We start from the raw sequence: 17,570 nt of genomic DNA on the forward strand, positions 1-17,570 counted from the left end.
GTTTTTACATACTTGAGCAAATTATTCAAAAGATCTATCCGTTGGAAGCCTAAAATATGTTATAGCATATATAACTGTACAGAGGCTGATTTTGGTTATATAGCACTAAGATAATAATTTATTTGTAACTGTATTTTAAAGAAAACCAATTTTCAATATATAAAGAATTCTGTGGACTTATACAGTGGGACTTGTGTCATTAGGACTGAAAAGCTCCCTTAGGCTTTTCATTTGAAGATGCCCTTATAGCTCTGCCACCGGGGCTTCCATCCTTGTTTCTTGCAGTGGGAATGCTATGCCAGGGAGCCAGCACACCGGCTGAGGAATGGATCATAGAAGCCAGTAGACTATAGCTTCTTTGTCTCCTGTGCCAGGATTTTAAAGCAAGAAGCTACAAACACACGTCAGTAGCAGGCCACAGGATTGTACATCAAAATAAGCATGGAAATAAGCAGGATTGTACACTATAGAAGCATGGAAACCATTCTGTGAGGTTCTATGGACAATCGCTGGACTCTGCAGAGTTAGCAACATGAAACTTAAAGTGGCTGCTGTTTCAGACATTGTAATCCAAATGCTAGAAGTACTATATGGGCTTGAAGGCTCAGTCACGTCACAAATGTGTCTCTTCTACTTTTAAGTGACCCCCCCCCCCAAACATTTCACTGCAAGGTCCACATTCTGAATTCTGTTTCTGCTGGGCTAGTCATCTGTTCTATGGCCTTGGGCAAGTCCTTCGGTCATTGTCTTGCTCACCTGGGTCCACTGAAAATTAGTCTCCCTTCTATGGTGTCAGAGGCAGCTTCCACACCCAGCAGAATGAAGTGGTGACGCTTTCTTGGGCTGCATCATTTCAGGGCAGGGTTGAATGCTCCCCCATGAAGGGAGGAAAACTTCCTGGTAGGTATAAAGCTAGCACCTAAAACTTTTGAGCCTTTGCTGTGAGTAGGGGAAGGAGGAATATGTAAGCATGCAATTCTGCCTGTTAAATAGCTGTGTATTATATACATATATACCTGCAGCCTGACCTGAAAAGCTTTACTGCTTGATTATCTTGATTGCATAAACTGGCCCTGTGCAGAAATCAATGGAAATCAATCATGCTTAATACATGTGTGAAGCCTCAGCCCCCTTAACATACGTTTGTGACTGCTATTTAATTTGTGTATCCCTGAGTTAACATTTTCTGTGGTTGATTTTTCCCTCTTCCTTGTTGCACCTTTTTCTTTAGGTTGGTCCAAAGCTTGTGGCAATAATGCACTGGGCTTCTGTTCTGATTATAGTTGGCCTCTGCCGAGTGTCCTTGAGCCAGTACGACGATCAGTATGAGGACATGGCCTGGCTACAGCACTATTTACGCAGCCAATCCTCTTCTTACAGCTATTCTCCATATTATGAAGATGAGGTTCCCCCATATTCTTCTTACTCTTATGTGCCAGCTGGGTCCTCTGTTGGGGAGCCTGTCCCTGAACCACCTGTTTCCAGGGAATGCCCCCAAGAATGCGAATGCCCACCCAACTTCTCTTCTGCTATGTATTGTGACTCTCGCAACCTCAGATATCTTCCTTTTGTGCCTTCCCGGATGAAATACGCCTACTTCCAGAACAACCAAATTGGGGCTATCCAAGAGGGAGCCTTTGACAATGCTACCAACCTTGAGTGGCTTGCGTTGCACGGCAATCAAATAACCAGTGAGAAAATGGGAAAGAAGGTCTTTGCCAAGCTCAAGAACCTAGAGAGGCTATACCTTGACCACAACAACTTGACCAAGATGCCTACCCCTTTACCACGGTCACTGCGAGAGCTTCACCTGGCTTATAATCAAATCTCCAAGGTGCCATCCAATGCTCTTGAAGGCCTAGAGAACCTCACCGCCCTCTATCTCAGCCACAACCAGATCCATGAAATTGGTTCAAACCTCAAGGGGTTGAAGTCTTTGATTCTTGCAGACCTGAGCTATAACCAGCTCAGGAGAGTCCCCGATGGCCTTCCGATTGCCTTGGAGCAGCTGTATCTGGAGTATAATCACATACAAACTATCCCCGATGATTTCTTCAAAGTCTCCCCCAAGTTGCTCTATGTACGTCTTTCTCATAATAGCCTGACAAATGAAGGAGTCTCCCCCAATGCTTTTAATGCAAGTAACCTCCTGGAGCTAGATCTCTCGTACAACAGGCTTCAGAAGATACCACGAGTCAGTACAAGCCTCGAGAATCTCTATCTCCAAGGAAACAAAATAAATGGTGAGCAACAGCATTCTGGATGTTGAGTGATTTTAGAGTTGCATTTTAGTGATTTTAAAGTTGTATTGGAACACAATATGCAAGCTATTTTTTAATGGCTAAAACAGAGCAAAGTGATTTGGAGAGTCTAGATTAGGGACCAGTGTCTCTCTGGATGTTGCTGAATGACATCTGCCACATTCCCTGACCACTGGCCATGGTTGATGGGGCTGGTGGAAGTTGGAGTCCAACATCTGGAGGACCACAGATTCCCCACCCCTGGCCTGCCCTCTGCCCTCTTGGCTCTTTGGGAAAACAGTGTCATTGTTAAATCACAAAATGAGAGCAGAGTAGTTGAAACCAAGAACAGTGAGTTTTGTTCCTGTCTCTGGATTCCTAGGTCACATGGTACAGTGTGTGTGTGTGTCTGTCAAAGGGCATCCCCACATTTCCAAAGCCCCTAGATCCTCAAGCAGGTTACAGCAGAAGCAGAAGGCAGAGAGAGGAACTGTTTGGGAACCAGTAGCCCTGCCATGGAGGAGCAGACAGGCAGATATTTGTTCCCTGCCACCTTCCCATCAACCAGTTCTCATGATTCCAAGAGAACCACCTCATGGGTAATGGACTGGCAAGGGCCCCAAGAAGTGGACACAGCTGAAAAGAAATGAATAAAAGGCGTGGAAAGGGGCCCTCTAAGAGAAAGGGGCTACATGGGGTGGGGGGAATAACAGAGAGGTGAGTCAGGGGCTAGGAGAGAGGCAGGGAGAGAAAACCAAACCAGGGGACCTTTAGAATCATAGAATTGTAGAGTTGGAAGGGACCCCAAGGGTCATCTAGTCCAATCCCGTGCAATGCTGGGATCTCAGCTAAAGCATCCATGACTTGCTCAGTCCAAGGGCCACATTGTCTTCTGGGCAACCTTCTGAGGGCCACATGCCAGTGGTGGGCAGAGGCAAAAGTGAGCAGAGTAACCAATGTGAATCTTACCTACGTGCTGTAAGCTAGCTTCTACACACTTACAAACACCCCTCTATTGTCTATCCAGGCAAGCAAGAAGCAATATCTGTGTTCAAGGGCACATTCCAGCCAGGGAAAGCATTCAAGGAGGGTGCAAAGGAGGGCCAGTGAGGTGTGTGGCCTGGGTAGAAAGGATATGGCTGAGATTGGGGCCGGGGGTCTTGGGGTAAGTCCCAAGGGCCAGATTGAAAGGACAGGAGGGCCACATTTGGTCGCTGGGCCTGAGCTTCTCCATCCCTGGTCTAAGGACTCAGCTTCATTAGTAAAGAGAATGCATTTTATATGCGTTATAACCCTGTGACACCATATGGCGCTGTGGAGTCCAGTTTTTTGCCAATGTGATTTCTCCAGTCTAGGAGAAGGAACAGACTGGGGAGTAACCTCACTCCCTGTGGTTGAGGCCAAAAAGACCAAAACCTTCCCCTGTTCCACCCCATCCCTTCCTCACACATATATGGCCTGCCTTTGCCCACAGTGTTTCCTTTCCATATGCATTTTCCTACCATGCTGTGATCAATACAAGAAAGAATATGGTTCCAACACCAAGTGGCAACTTCCTTTTAGGTGGGGCTCATTGCTGCGTTATTATTAATTTTTAACATCTAGCATATGATTGTTCAACATGGTGCCAGTCATCATAGATGCCAGGGACATGCTCATGTTTCAAGGAGAAATGAGCATATGGAAAAAAGAGCCATGCAATAGGTGAAATATAATGGGTGGTATTCTGCTCCCAAGTGCACATGGGTGTCTTAAAATGATGACCACAAAAAAGGAGCAAAATAAGTAAGTTTGTGTAATGCAGATTAGATAGAGAGCAAAACAACTTCTTCAACTTAAAATGAAGATTAATTTGTCACATAAGAATCAATTCCATTTTTGATTGACCTAGCTTTGCATATCTGTTGAAGGATCATGGTGTTAAGCCTTCAGACCAATTATTGGTTTTGCTTCATTCTCCAGGACTTGAGAAGTACTGCTGTGCATTTTTATTCAGAAGTAATCCGCAGTGTAATAAGAATTCCTTCAAAATAAATGTACATAGGACTGCAGCTCTAGCTGCCTTTAATCTTTCATCTACATTGGAATTCTCATCAAATGGTTAACATTTTATACCCTTCCTACAACAGGGTTCTTGTAGAACCATTAGCCCCATAGAATCAGAGTCCTAGAGCAGGTGAAAAAGAATAATTTTGTATGGGAGAAAAGTCTGAAAGCGGAATTTGTATGCCACTTTCAGCTGTGTTTAGGTGCTGCTAAAATGGCCACATCTGGAAGAGTCCGTAATTAGTTGGATATCTTAGTTTGTACATATCAGAGGTTCTATATTCACACGAAATAGGAAATTACAGTGTGTTACATACTGTGAGCAAATGCTTCAAATTTACTTCTATTGCATGTGAAGAGGAAATGTGAGAACCTGGAAGCTGATACAATAAACCATGGTTTAGTATTATGTCCGAATGTAGCCCATGCAAAGAAATAACCTTAGCAACTGTCGATCTCACTTGCAATTATTATTGACTACTATCCTTGGAGAGTTAGAGGGTGTGATCTTAAGTTATGTGGAGATGGCATGTTTTTATAGCATGAGTCCACAAATGGCTACTAGTACTTACAGTTATTTACTTACAAAGCTCTTTTATTTGGAGATCCTTTGCAGATGAGTCTGGGTACTGCATGAAGAAAACTGATGCTTTCAAGAGTGATGGCATTTCTAAAATTAATCAGTTTTCTTTACATCATTTTGTTATTTAGCTCCAGATTTGCATGGAGTCCAAACCGCATACAAATCAACTGGACGTATTTTGAAAAACCACATGTCTAGAACAGGGAGTGGGGAGCCTGTGTCCCTCCAGATATTTTTAGATGCCATATCCCACCAGCCCCAGCCAGCAAAGCCAATTGTCAGGGCTGATGATAGTTTGATTAAACAACACTCAGATGGACACAGGTTCACCACCCCTGGTCTGAAGAGAATGACCGCTCCCCGCTTAAAACGGGGGGCGCCCTTTGCATGGACGCATGCAGCCCCTAGATCTGGAGCGGCCCCAACAGCATAGGCTTGGCTTTGCCTTCCCTCAGGTGGGATACCTGGAGGTCTCCGCCTACCTCAGTCAGTTGTCCAATCCCACCTGGGGGAAGCGTTGCCAAGGAGACCAGGCCAGGTAGGGGAGGGATTACCTGCCCACACAATAGAGGGAGGATCTTACCTAGGAATCCTCACTTGGCTTGAGTCGTTATTCCACATGACGGGGGGACCGTGCAGGATCTGGGGACTCCGCCTGTCCACGCAAATACATTCCCTATTGGTTGGTTCGCACCTGTTGAACTTGCCAAGACTTAGGCTCCTCACAAAAAAGGCTGACTCTGCTCTGTTTAATCAAACAGTGGTGCCATCAGTTTTGGGAAGGGAGAGGCACAGCTTTGCACTTGGAACAGCTTGACAAGTATTGCACTTGTCTCAGTGTTTTGCTTCAAATCTGTGTGGCAACGAGGCAATCTCTCTGGATTTCTCTTTATTTATTCACTCATTTTTCAAACCATTCTGTAGCTGACCTTTAAAGTTTTTTAATGAGTTTCTCAGAAGACCTTTGCTTTTTTCCATAGTAAATGAGGAATGCTGCAGAGCTAAAAGACTCAGTAGCTGAGTTTGTTTATATATATATATATATATATATATATATATATATATATATATATATATATATATATATATAAACAAACTCAGCTACTGGTATATATAGCCCTGGTAGCTGCTGGGCTTTTAAGCTGATGGTGTCTTTATGTCTTGGCCAGAATGCTGTTCTTTTGAGGCACATCTCAGATGAAGAATAGTCATTTGTCTTTCTCCAGCTCCCTTTCATCTGAAAATCTGAAAGAGGTTCACAACCTCTACACACTTCTGCTTAGGCAGAAACTGGGCAGCGGCTAGGAGACAAGACTGGAAGTTGAAGGCAGTTTGAAATAAGGGACACTGCTCCTGTTGTGTACATTCTGCCACTTTTGAATCTGGTAATTAGGTTTTGCAGGGATTTGTTTTGTTTCAGAAATCTACTAGGACTGTTTCAATGCAGGCAACATAGCATGGCAAAAGAGATATGTCTGCATGGGAAGTGAAGCCTCACACAAACTCCTTTCAACTCCCTTGAAAAATATTGGCTATCTCCAGCCTAGAGATGTTGGAACATTCAGATGAAAATAGAAACAAGAGTGTAAATTGGCGATGTTTGCTAATTTGTCTCATGTCTAGAATAGAAATCAACCCAACAAATACAATCAGTATTCACTGTTGTTGTTGTTTTCAGTCTGCAAATGATGTATAACAACATGTAATTGATGACTACCCCTGTCCCGATTTACAATGTGTTTCATTTCCATTGGAAATGAATGGGGAAATGTAATGATAATGTAATTCATGGCTGCATATACAACTTCACCATAGCAGACGGCAAGATGACTAACATATTTTTGTCAGAACCTGAACTGCAGCTGAATGGAAACAGCACTGCCAAATGCAGAGCAGAGCAGAAACCAATGCCTTCTTAAACCCCTGTACCAGCCCCATATCCTTTCCTACATATCCCATACGTTATATGATGACTGTGAACTTGCCCCATGGTCATGATGTTTAACAGCTCATAATATCAGTGAGCCTCCCTCCTTTCGCTGCATGCAGTTATTAAACCAGGTGTGCAGGGCAAGGGAAGGATGTGACCTGGGGAGAGTCCTGAGGGCCAGGTAGAGATGCCTGGAGGGCCACATCCAGGCCCTAGACCTGAGGGCCACCCCCCATTAAACAGATAACAATACATTTGTTAATGCCCATGTGATTTAGGTTTCCTTTTCAAAAGTGTCAGAATCTGTGCAAACAAGCCTGTGCACTGAGGGTAGTGATCCTAAATACACCTATAGGGCAGGAGTGGGAATCTAGGGCCCGAAATGAGTAGTATGGACCCCAGACGCAGCAGGGTTGACTTGCCATATTTTGAATCAAGTGAAGCAATACACAGGGGGCCCCGTAAGCCCATTAAGTCTGGAGCCTCAAGTTACCTAACTGCACCACTGCTAATGGATGCTAAAAATGACTCCAACTAGCATATGCTCTGCTCAGCACCCCCACCAGAAAAAAATTGTAACAAAAGTGAACTAAACCATATGCAAACTTACTGTTGTAAAAGACGTGAAGAGTTAGGGGAGAGATTATTTAGATTTGCTACTGATATACTACTATATAGTGCCATCAGTGTGTGTGATGCTTTATAAAACAGAAGATGGCATATGGTTGTCAAGCAGAGGCTTGACAACCATATGTCAGGAGTGCTCTGATGATGTTTCCTGCTTGGCAGGGGGTTGGACTCGATGGCCCTTGTGGTCTATTCCAACTCTATGATTCTATTCTATGACAGGTCCCTGCCCCAAGGAGCTTACAATCTAAGATATTTAGAAGGTAACAATCAGTGTGAACATGACACTATTCACACACAGTATCTGCAACTTGGGATTATCCACTAATTTTCAACACACTAAAGGAATTACTTTTCGCCAATACAATAATTCACTTGGGAGATTTATTGTCAAAAGATGTTTGTTCAGCCATGAGAGTAAATGTATTTGCAAATGATTCTGCGAGTGCATGGAGAAGCGTGCACTTTGCTTCATGCTAGCCAAAAGGTCAGTCACCAGGTTCCAAGAGAGTGTGGTCTGAAGGCACATGGGATTTGCTGAAGGTAAGCAAATCAGTACCTGGATTGTAGAGCTCCTGTGAACCATAAATTACACCACCATGGGTCTCACGGTGGAAGAAAGGCAGGATATAAACCTGGGAAATCAAATAAGGTATATATTTAGCAACCAATAAAAGATGGATCTCATGCCTAGGCAGCAAGCTTGCATATGGCATCAGTCAGGCAACTGTGGGAAGCCAGAATGCTTTCATGTGGACTGCTGGCCTGACTCAGCCAGCATGGCAGCTTGCAATGGCCTTGCATACTTCTGCTCTTCCCCAATCATCCAAGGCATATCTGGCCCAGCCAGCAGCCTTCCCCTTCCTCAACAAAGTATGAAAGATGGACTCTTGCATTTCCAAATCTGTCCAGTGTTATACTGCCCTTACAGCATATGCAGTTTTTTCCCCCGGTTTTAAAGCGGGAGCAGCTGTTTCAAGGAAATGTATAAATTTGCTGCCAAGTTCTAGACTTTGGTTGCCCTCTGGCTGCTTATAAGAAGCATTGCAGCAGGACGCACAACTCCATTAATCCATTTCCCCGCACTGAAGGATTAGGGGTGCTTCTATTTAAAAAACAACAACAGAGAGGGATGCTAGAGCTTGGGTCTAGTATTCTGCATGGTCTCCTTGTATTCTCTTGACAGCAGGGAATCCTTTTCCCAGAGATATTTCAGCTTCCATGAAGCATTGCTGTCCTTCATATAGTGCCCATCGAGATGCAAAGCACTTTATGGAGTAAACAACAAAAAGGCTGGGTCCATTGACAGGAGAAAGGCAATCAATGAATGGAAGGAAGATGGAAAAGAGAGTAAGCAATAAAATAATATACTAATAATATTAGTTCATTTACACAAAGGCTAAATTGCACACCATACATATGAAGCGCATTTAAAGCACATAACTCTCCCCAAGGAATCCTGAAAATGGTAGTTTCTCATAAAGCTATAATTCCCACCACCCTTGACCAATTACAATTCCCAAAATTCTTTAGGGGAAGTAGCGTGCTTTAAATGTGTGGCTTGTATGCAACCATTGTGTTAACTAGCAGCAGTGCTATTTCTCTAGAAAAAGAGGTGGCTTCCTTGTTCTCTTTTAAGGGCAATGGCGCCCCCCTGAGAGGTGCCGGAACTGAGTTCTGGTGAGTTCTGGCTGGGGGATAAGCCCTGATTAATAGTAAGAATACTTTTTAACCCTTCTTTAAGCTTCTAGATGCAGATCTCAAAGTAGCATATTGCATGCGAGAGAGCCTAAAGATGGCCCCAGACTGTCACAATTTTATGGGAGGGATTCAAGTGTATCGGAACTTTTGATTTGCACAAGTAGAACTCTGCCATCCTAGCACAAGAAATCTACCTTTAAAAGGTCCTGACTTTTTGTGGTTTGGAAACAGATGAGGAAATGCTTTGAAAATTGTGGGACAAATAAATGATTAAGAGGAAGACATGTAAACACCCCACAAGCCAATCAGGATTAATACTCAGTGGCATATAACCACTGTAAACAAATAGGGGAGGGGAGCTCAAAAAAGACTAGACATAGACTAACTACCATGCAAACTTTGTGCAAGCAAATCTGGTTGAATGCTTAATAAACACCCCGGGAAGAATTGCTGGGGTGCTTCCAGGGGTGGATTATTTAACAACACTGTCATTGCTGTTCAGCTTTAAGCTACAATAACCACTCTGTCTATCATAGAATTGTAGAGTTGCAATGCAGGGATCTCAACTAGACCATACATGATAGATGCCCCCCACCCAACCTCTGCTTAAAAACCTCCAAAGTTAAGTTTTCTGGACTACTAACATTCTGTAGCCAAGTGGACAGTCCCGACTTTCCTCAGCCGTGAACGTTGGGAGAAGGCAGGGGTGGGGGGCAATTCCAGAAGAAATTACAGGACGAACAGTGTGTACTGCTGTAACTGACCCTTTATTTTCTGGATCCCAGTTCCTCTGGGGAGGAGGAAAAACCACCTCTCAGTCTAAAAGATGGAACTGAGTTGAATTCAGAATGCAAAAATGCTACAGTGTATAAAATGTCCCTAATCCCTGGTATTTGTGATTCTTCATGGAATAGGGTGCAATTTAAACTGTGATTTCTCTATCATCCATGAAAATGGCCTAAAACGTTAGGCCTTCAAAAATATTAAATCCTCCAGCAGCTCCTGCTGCGTCAGCTTTATGGCAGGAGCTCAGCAGACTAGCTAAAGAAAATCTGCTCTTTACTCAGGCTTCATCCTCGCGGAGACGTCAAAGGTCAGTGTGCTGAATTTCCAGCAAATTACCATGATAATTTTACATATGGTACCTTTTCTTCTGCAAAGCAGGTGGTGAAAACGCTACTCTTGGGGTGTATACAGTTTTAGGATAACTGCAGCTCCTCAGGAACCGGCTCATTCCTGAATTGGGAATTAGATACTCATGCGGTTGTTTGCCTGTGTGTGCATATAGTTCATATTAACACTTGAAAAGCACTAATCCAGACATTTGGTTAAAAGAGCAGAAGTGATGCGAGATTCCTTTCTTCTTCTTCTTCTTCCCAGAATTCACCATCAGCAGCTTCTGCACCATCGTAGACATCATGAATTTTTCCAGGCTACAAGTTTTGAGGTTGGACGGGAATGAGCTCCGTCGGAATAACCTGCCCTCCGACGCCCCACTCTGCCTGCGATGGGCGAGCGTAATAGAGATTTAGCCATTGCTCCAGATCCTTTCCTTAACCCCTTCCCTCCTTACAAGGCCAGACCCCTCCTGCGATCACACGGGAGAGCAGAGGCCGACATTCTCAATTTTAACGCTGCTTCATTTGACTCAGCTTCTGCATTTGTATAATGTCAGTGGGGTTGATAAGCTAGATCCAACAGATGCTGCCCCATTATTAGCCAGTCAGGTGACAACAACTATGCAGGCAAAAAAAATAATATTATTTTTTTGCCCACCTTCTTTCAGTCTCCTGTTCTTCAGCAACTAATCAGTTATCTGGTCTTCATGCTGTCAGGCAGCGTGTATCTCTCCATTTAGGTGGGTGGTAAGGCAAGCTTTTGTTTCATTTCACATGTATAGCTTTAGAAGTTTGGTGCCAGCTGGAATGCCTTTGGGATTTGTTTTTCCTTGTAGGAGGGTCGCCATGAGAGAAAGAGTGTGCACACGGTGGGGGCGGATGAGATTGAATCCAAACAAAATGAAAACAGATTAAACAGTTGCCCACACAGCAAGGAGCAATTAGAGACAAGAGGGTGGGGAAATGGGGAGAAGAGAAAAGGAGAGAGAAAATTACTAACACGAGAGGATCCAGGTCTTTAGCTGGTTTTCAAAGATGAATAGAGCTCCCCTGGTGATGACTTGGTTTTTTCTCCCCCTCTTTTCACTTTATTTGGTTTTCTATGCTGATTAAAAGTCCTACAAATAAATGCAATAATGTAAGTTATCTAATCTTAGCAAACTAATATCATCCACAATGTGTTCACAATTTAGCCTGGAAAGATACAAATGTATTCTGATATTCTTGCAGTTCCAGAGGGAGCAACTTCCCCATTCTTTACCATCCTTACATTTTCTCCAATTTAACAACCATGTATTATTCTCCTTATTGATTTTTAATTCTTATTTCTTCCAGTTTTGTGCAATCTGTAATAACAGAAAGATTTAATCCAGCGGGGATTTTGACACTGTTGCATTTAGATAAATAGCAGCCATTGGATCAAATAATAAAAGGGTACCCACAATCTGATATAGCTTTTATTGTTTATACGTGTAGGTCCATCATACATGTAGAAAATTTCCTCTGTCTGTACCATAATTGTATGAGGAAAAATGCTTTCATTTTCAGAGGAAATAATTTTTTATGGATTTGTAAATTTTTGATAGCATTAAGCCTCAGTTGGGGCTTCGAACACACTGCATATCATTAATCTTTTCCAACCCAGACAGGAAAGTTTTTTTCCACCCTCTGCTATAATGCAGTTCAGTTTATTAGCCAGTGCTTGCAGAAGACATATTACTTTCCATGCACTCCTTGGGTGCATATAAAGAATGCTGCAGTTATTGAAGCAACATTCCTGGCCTGTTATAAAATACAACATGAGCCAAGTTGGCATTAAAATACCTGGCAAGACTCACCATCATTCAGTAAAGCAGATGACTTGACTTGCCAGCATAGCATGAGAAACTGGGGGCTTTATAATTGTACTGCTCTGCAAGTGCCCATTCAGGTATTGCAGTTCAATAAAAGTTGTATCCCAGATTGTTTTGTACAACAGAATCCCATTCTAGCGTCCCATGTGTTTCATTGCATTTGTTGTAACTTGTTTGCTTGGCTATAGAGTCGTCTCAGCTGAATTTCATACACATGGCAGCACCAAGTCTTGCTCTAAGAATGTATGCGTCTTTCGTCTCGAGGTTCTCCCCCCATAGTCACTGAATCCTTTCATTTGTGTGTGGCTCACGGAGGAGAAGAGACGTAGAAGGAGGAGCAAGTGAGTTTTAAGGGGATCTTGGGAAGCTCAAAATGCCATCGAAACTGCCTTGTGTTTAAAGTGTATGCTGATAATATAAAAGAAATATATAAAAGCATGAATTGTAGATATCATTACTGATCAATAAAACCCTTTTTGTAATTGCATGGGATGCCTTCGAAACTACCATTTACCAGGTTAGATCTGAAATATCTGACGTGATCAAGGAAACAAATGAAGCCTCCCTTGGATGATTGGAAGAGATTAAAGTGGAATCTGAAAATGCTTTAAAGTTTTTAAAAATACATTGAATCTTCCATAAGGCTCACCATCGCTATCTAGTGTCACATTTTATATTGCACTTAAAACACACTTAAAATGTTTGATTTGCAGCTGTATAGTTGAGTCCTGAACTTGTTTCTTCATAGGACATTTGGGGAATCAGATACTTATATTTAGTTACTGTGTCCCTTCTCCGCATGCCCAGCCACACACGAGCCCCAGCTCAGCAGTCCCGGCATGAGCATGATCAGTGTAGACCATGCAGACAAAGGAGGGAGATCTCGCTAGGAAACTTCTCATATCGCATTTTATTCTCTAGGAAAGGGGTCTGGTACTGCATTGCAAACTTCTTGCTTTAATGTTTATGGCTAGACTGGAAGTGCAGCAAGATGCAAAGACAGACACACCTTTAAAAGGGTCTGGCGATCACTGTGGTTATAAAAATATGTTTCTTCACAAAATATCCTCCTGTTTAGATTATCTCTAATCAGTATTCACACTGGAAAATTTCCACTTTAGAAACTGAGCCAGGATAGGGAGGTATTGCACTGTGTGAATTGCCTTATCACTGCACCCATTCGTCTGAAATTTGTCAGGCGTCATCTAATGCAGCTGCAAATTGCATCCAATCCTGTCAAAATGTAAAAGAATTACAGCTATGACAAAATAATAATAATAATAATGGAAAATACAACACTTCAGCTGAAGAAAAGAAGTGAATTATTTCCAGATAAGTGTGCACAGGAATGCAACATAAGGCACCTTGAAGTGAATAGCAACTCGTTTCACACGCAGCAGCTGGCAAACTTTGCCTTCAACTGTTAAGTATGGTGACATTCCCCACTTTACCAAATGGGCCACTGCTATTTGCAGTTTGGAAGAGAAAGCACAGAGACATGTGCTGCTTTGTGATATCAGATAGAGAACATAGATGGAGGCAACTGGATACACACTCCTACCAGGCAATAGAGATGCTATCCACCAGAGAAATATACCTGCACCCTACTCCCAGATGCCTCCAGCTACAGCCCTCTGCCTGTGTCTTCTGGTCTCTGCCTGCCCCTGCAAAACACTGCTGCTTCTGTTGCCTCACACACAGAGACTTTATGTCCCTCTCCTCCTCCCAGCAAGGGTGAGGGGAAAAGGTTCACTGTTAGCCCCACCCATTCAGATCACTCCAAGTCCTTCAGCTATTTCCTGACCTTTTAAATTGGTTTGTAAACATCAGCTGTAAGGTTTAGGATAGGGCTGCCATATTTCAAAAACTCAAAAGTTGTTGAGCCAAAAAAAAACGTTTCTTGCCTTTCGAAAATTCCTCCCAGATGTCAGTTCCGCCTTTGAAATCCCAAATGTATGGCAGCCCTGTTTAAGAATACAATATATACAGTAAGCAGAGCTTTCAGCAATCTGCAACACTGGCAAGTGAAGACTCTATCAGTACTGCTTAATTAATTTCTAGAAGCTCAGGTTCATATGTGTCTGAAAGGAATATCCTCTGATCTAGAAATCTGCAGACTTTATCTGCATACTAAATGGTGGTTTAAATGCATTCTGATTTTGTTCAGGGGTGTTTTAAATGCTTCAGATATTCCTGGATTAAGCCTTGGCATTGAAACAAGATGCCAAAACTGAGCTTGGCACAGATTCCACCATGCCCAGTAGCCATTCTTGGTGTGGGAATAAGGGTGCTGCAAGGAACCAAAAGCAACCTTACTTTTATTTCTGAAACACTGGGAGGTATGCAATTAATCAGCAACAGAAATCATGTGATCTAGTTTTGCCCTCTAGTGGCAGAAACTTGGCACTTGCAGCAAAATATTAAACGCTTCAACATTGAATAAATCAAGTTTGTTTTCTTATATGCCACAACCCTACAAGTTAACATACCTACTCTTCAGCCTCTTTTTGAACAGTACCACATGTCTGGGTTGCTGCCAGTGGAATTGTGTGTGTTCTCCCAGCTGCGTCAACTGAAATATAGTGTCCTGGTCAAGGTAAGTAATAATACCACTCTATTCTGCCTTGGTCAGACCACACCTAGAATACTGTGTCCAGTTCTGGGCACCACAATTTAAGAAGGATATTGACAAGCTGGAACGTGTGCAGAGGAAGGCAACCAAGATGATAAAGGGTCTGAAAACCAAGCCTTATGAGGAAAAGCTGAGGGAATTGGGTATGTTTAAGCCTGGATAAGAGGAGAGAGATATGAGATATGATAGCTATCTTCAAACATTTAAAGGGTCATCACATAGAAGATGGAGCAAGCTTGAAGACACTGTCTACTTTAGCTGGGCAGCTGCATCATGGGTCACAGCACTGAATAAGTCAGTGAAATTATCTGTGCCTTGCCTCACTTCCTCTCCTTAAAGGAGGGAACATTGCTTCATCTCACCTTAGCTGGGCAATCTCAGCTGAGATGAAGTGGCCAGGGATAGAGATGGAGGAGAAATAAAAGTAGCATTTAAAGGTGAAATTAGCAAGTTTGTATTTTATTTTACAATACACAAACTGAAACACAGGCATCCTTCCAAATTTGCACTTCTCCGAATCTTGCAGTGCAGTTTCTCACCCAAGTAGGTGTACATATGCCAGGGCAAAGTGGCCACCAAAAAGCCTATATAAGTGAAAACAACATCCAAAACACAATATATTAAAGGATATTGCCTTGCAAAAATGTGCATATTAATCCAAAGAGCACACTAAACTGTTTATTAGAAGAAATTTTCATTTTAAAAATATATATATTACAGATAGTTGCAGAAATGTCGAGAACTAAACAAATCAGTCTGAATAAAACAGGTTGTCTGGAAAATCCCCCCATCTTAACCCCAAGCATGCTCACTAGGCCGAGCCTAAAATACCCCATTCTCTTACCATTCCTGCTATAGGTTGGGGCTAGCTAATGTTTAGTTTTTCCCTCCCCACCTGCTGACTAAAAAGCCATGAGGGCATTGGTGAAAATCCTTTATAAACAGGTCATACCCTTTAACAGACAGGTTGATCCCATTATCCCTATAGAACTGAGCAGTTGAAAGCTTAATCCCTCCTGGAAGGGCAACAGGAGCTTCAGGGGCGCCGACTTATAAAAAATATTGGGGGAGCCCGCGAAAGCTCATGAATAATAAATAAGCTCATGAATATGCAGATAAAGTGGCGCCGCCTCCTCGTGAGCGAATAGGGGAGAGCGTGCTGCGCCTATTAATCAGCTCCGAAGGAAATTGGGTGGAGCTTTTGCTCGGGAGGGAGGGCAGGAGGCATGCAGCCCGACCCTGTGCATTTTGGGCTGGGGGAGGGGCGGTGGTGGCGCTCTGCTGGGCGCCTGAGATTATTGGGGGGCGGAGCCCCCCCAAACGAATTTTTGAGGGGGCTCGGGCCCCCTCAGGCCCCATGGAGTCGGCGCCTATGAGGAGCTTCCCTAAATCCCGCTTAACTCTCCATCTATCTCTGTCATCTTTTTTAGGGCACTGAACCCCTTTCCAAACCCACCTCTGCAGCATTCCAAAGAAAAATGACATTTTCAGTGCCCAAGTCCTTCCCACCTCTAAATTGTGGCCTCACCTGGTGGCTCATGGACAGTCTTGTCCTCAGGACTTCGGGGAAAGACCAGGTGACACAAGGTGGGCAGCAGTTGATCCTAAAACACCTGCCATCACCTCCCACTTCCACTCTGGCCCACCTGCCAAACCCCAGTTGCATTCCAGTTAGCGATGGATGAACCTGTCAGTTTCAGTTCCTCTCATTTCCTCCTTTTTCCAATCTTAAATTCAGTTTGCCCAATTTCCTCAACAGTTTGCAAAAAAATAAAAATAAAATAAAGTCCTCACAAAAACCAATATTCATTTTCATACACATTTTTCCTAACAGTACATTTTTGTACACAATTTTTCCTAATATAGCTATTTTTGCCTTCTGTTCCCCCTAACATAATGCATTTGGCAGTGATTTCATTAATATACACATTTTGTGGTCACTCTTTTCCCTGATATATACATTTTTGCATTGTTGTTGTTGTTACTACAGTGGTACCTCTAGTTACAAATTTAATTGGTTCCGGAGGTCCATTCTTAACCTGCAACTGTTCTTAACTAGAGGCATGCTTTCGCTAATGGGACCTCTTGCTGCCAATGCACCGCCGGCACACGATTTCTGTTCTCATCCTAGGGCAAAGTTCTCAACTCAAAGTAACTCTTCCAGCTTAGTGGAGTTTATAGCCTGAAACATTTGTAACCTGAGGCATTTGCAACTCGAGGTACCACTGTATTATTCTTTTAGTCTGCTTGCCACTCCCAACCCAGACAGCCACTCCAGAAGATTGCCATGGTTGATAGTATTGAAGACCTCTGAGAAATCAAGGAAAAGCAACATGAACATACTCACTGTCCCTGTCTCCCAACAGAGATCATCATGCAGGGTGACCAAGGCAGTTTTCATGCCAAAACCAGACCTAAACCCCAAATGAAATGGAACTAGAAAACTGGCTTCATCCAAGAAAGCTGGATGGAAAGCTGCATTGTGAAATTCAGAAACACGTGTATTTTTGAAGGATAGCTGTGTTTTGATTCACAAGTCAGGATGTGTGCATTCAACAGGCTCACATTAAAACAGAAACTGAACGGATTTCTCCCCCACCCCAGTTTTAGTGCTGGAGTAGCTTACACACTTGTTCACCCAAAAGACAATAGAATGGCCACATATGAAACCGAGTAGAAGCTGTCAGCAAACACTGGTTGAAGAGAACACAGTGTTATCTTCTGTAAATAACAGAGGGCCATGTGCCCTCACCTAGGCAACTCATGATGCTCTAGAGCTGCCTGGTCACCTCTTATAATAATAATAATAATAATTTATTATTTGTACCCCGCCCATCTGG

General features: G+C 43.0%; 1 protein-coding gene across 2 annotated transcripts in view; it reads left to right on the plus strand.

Moving 5' to 3' along the window:
• Positions 1 to 12,585, plus strand: part of FMOD (fibromodulin) — a 74,514-nt gene extending 61,929 nt beyond the window's left edge. For both annotated transcript variants that reach the window (XM_083508677.1, XM_083508678.1), the window contains exons 2-3: positions 1,232 to 2,243; positions 10,508 to 12,585. In XM_083508677.1, coding sequence (XP_083364803.1) covers positions 1,232 to 2,243; positions 10,508 to 10,659 — 1,164 coding nt within the window. In that variant the 3' untranslated portion in view covers positions 10,660 to 12,585. The remainder of the gene's footprint in view (positions 1 to 1,231; positions 2,244 to 10,507) is intronic.
• The last annotated feature ends 4,985 nt before the right edge of the window (positions 12,586 to 17,570 follow it).

This window comes from Podarcis liolepis (assembly GCF_965112155.1).
Source record: "Podarcis liolepis genome assembly, chromosome: 6".
Classification (NCBI taxonomy): Eukaryota; Metazoa; Chordata; class Lepidosauria; order Squamata; family Lacertidae; genus Podarcis; species Podarcis liolepis.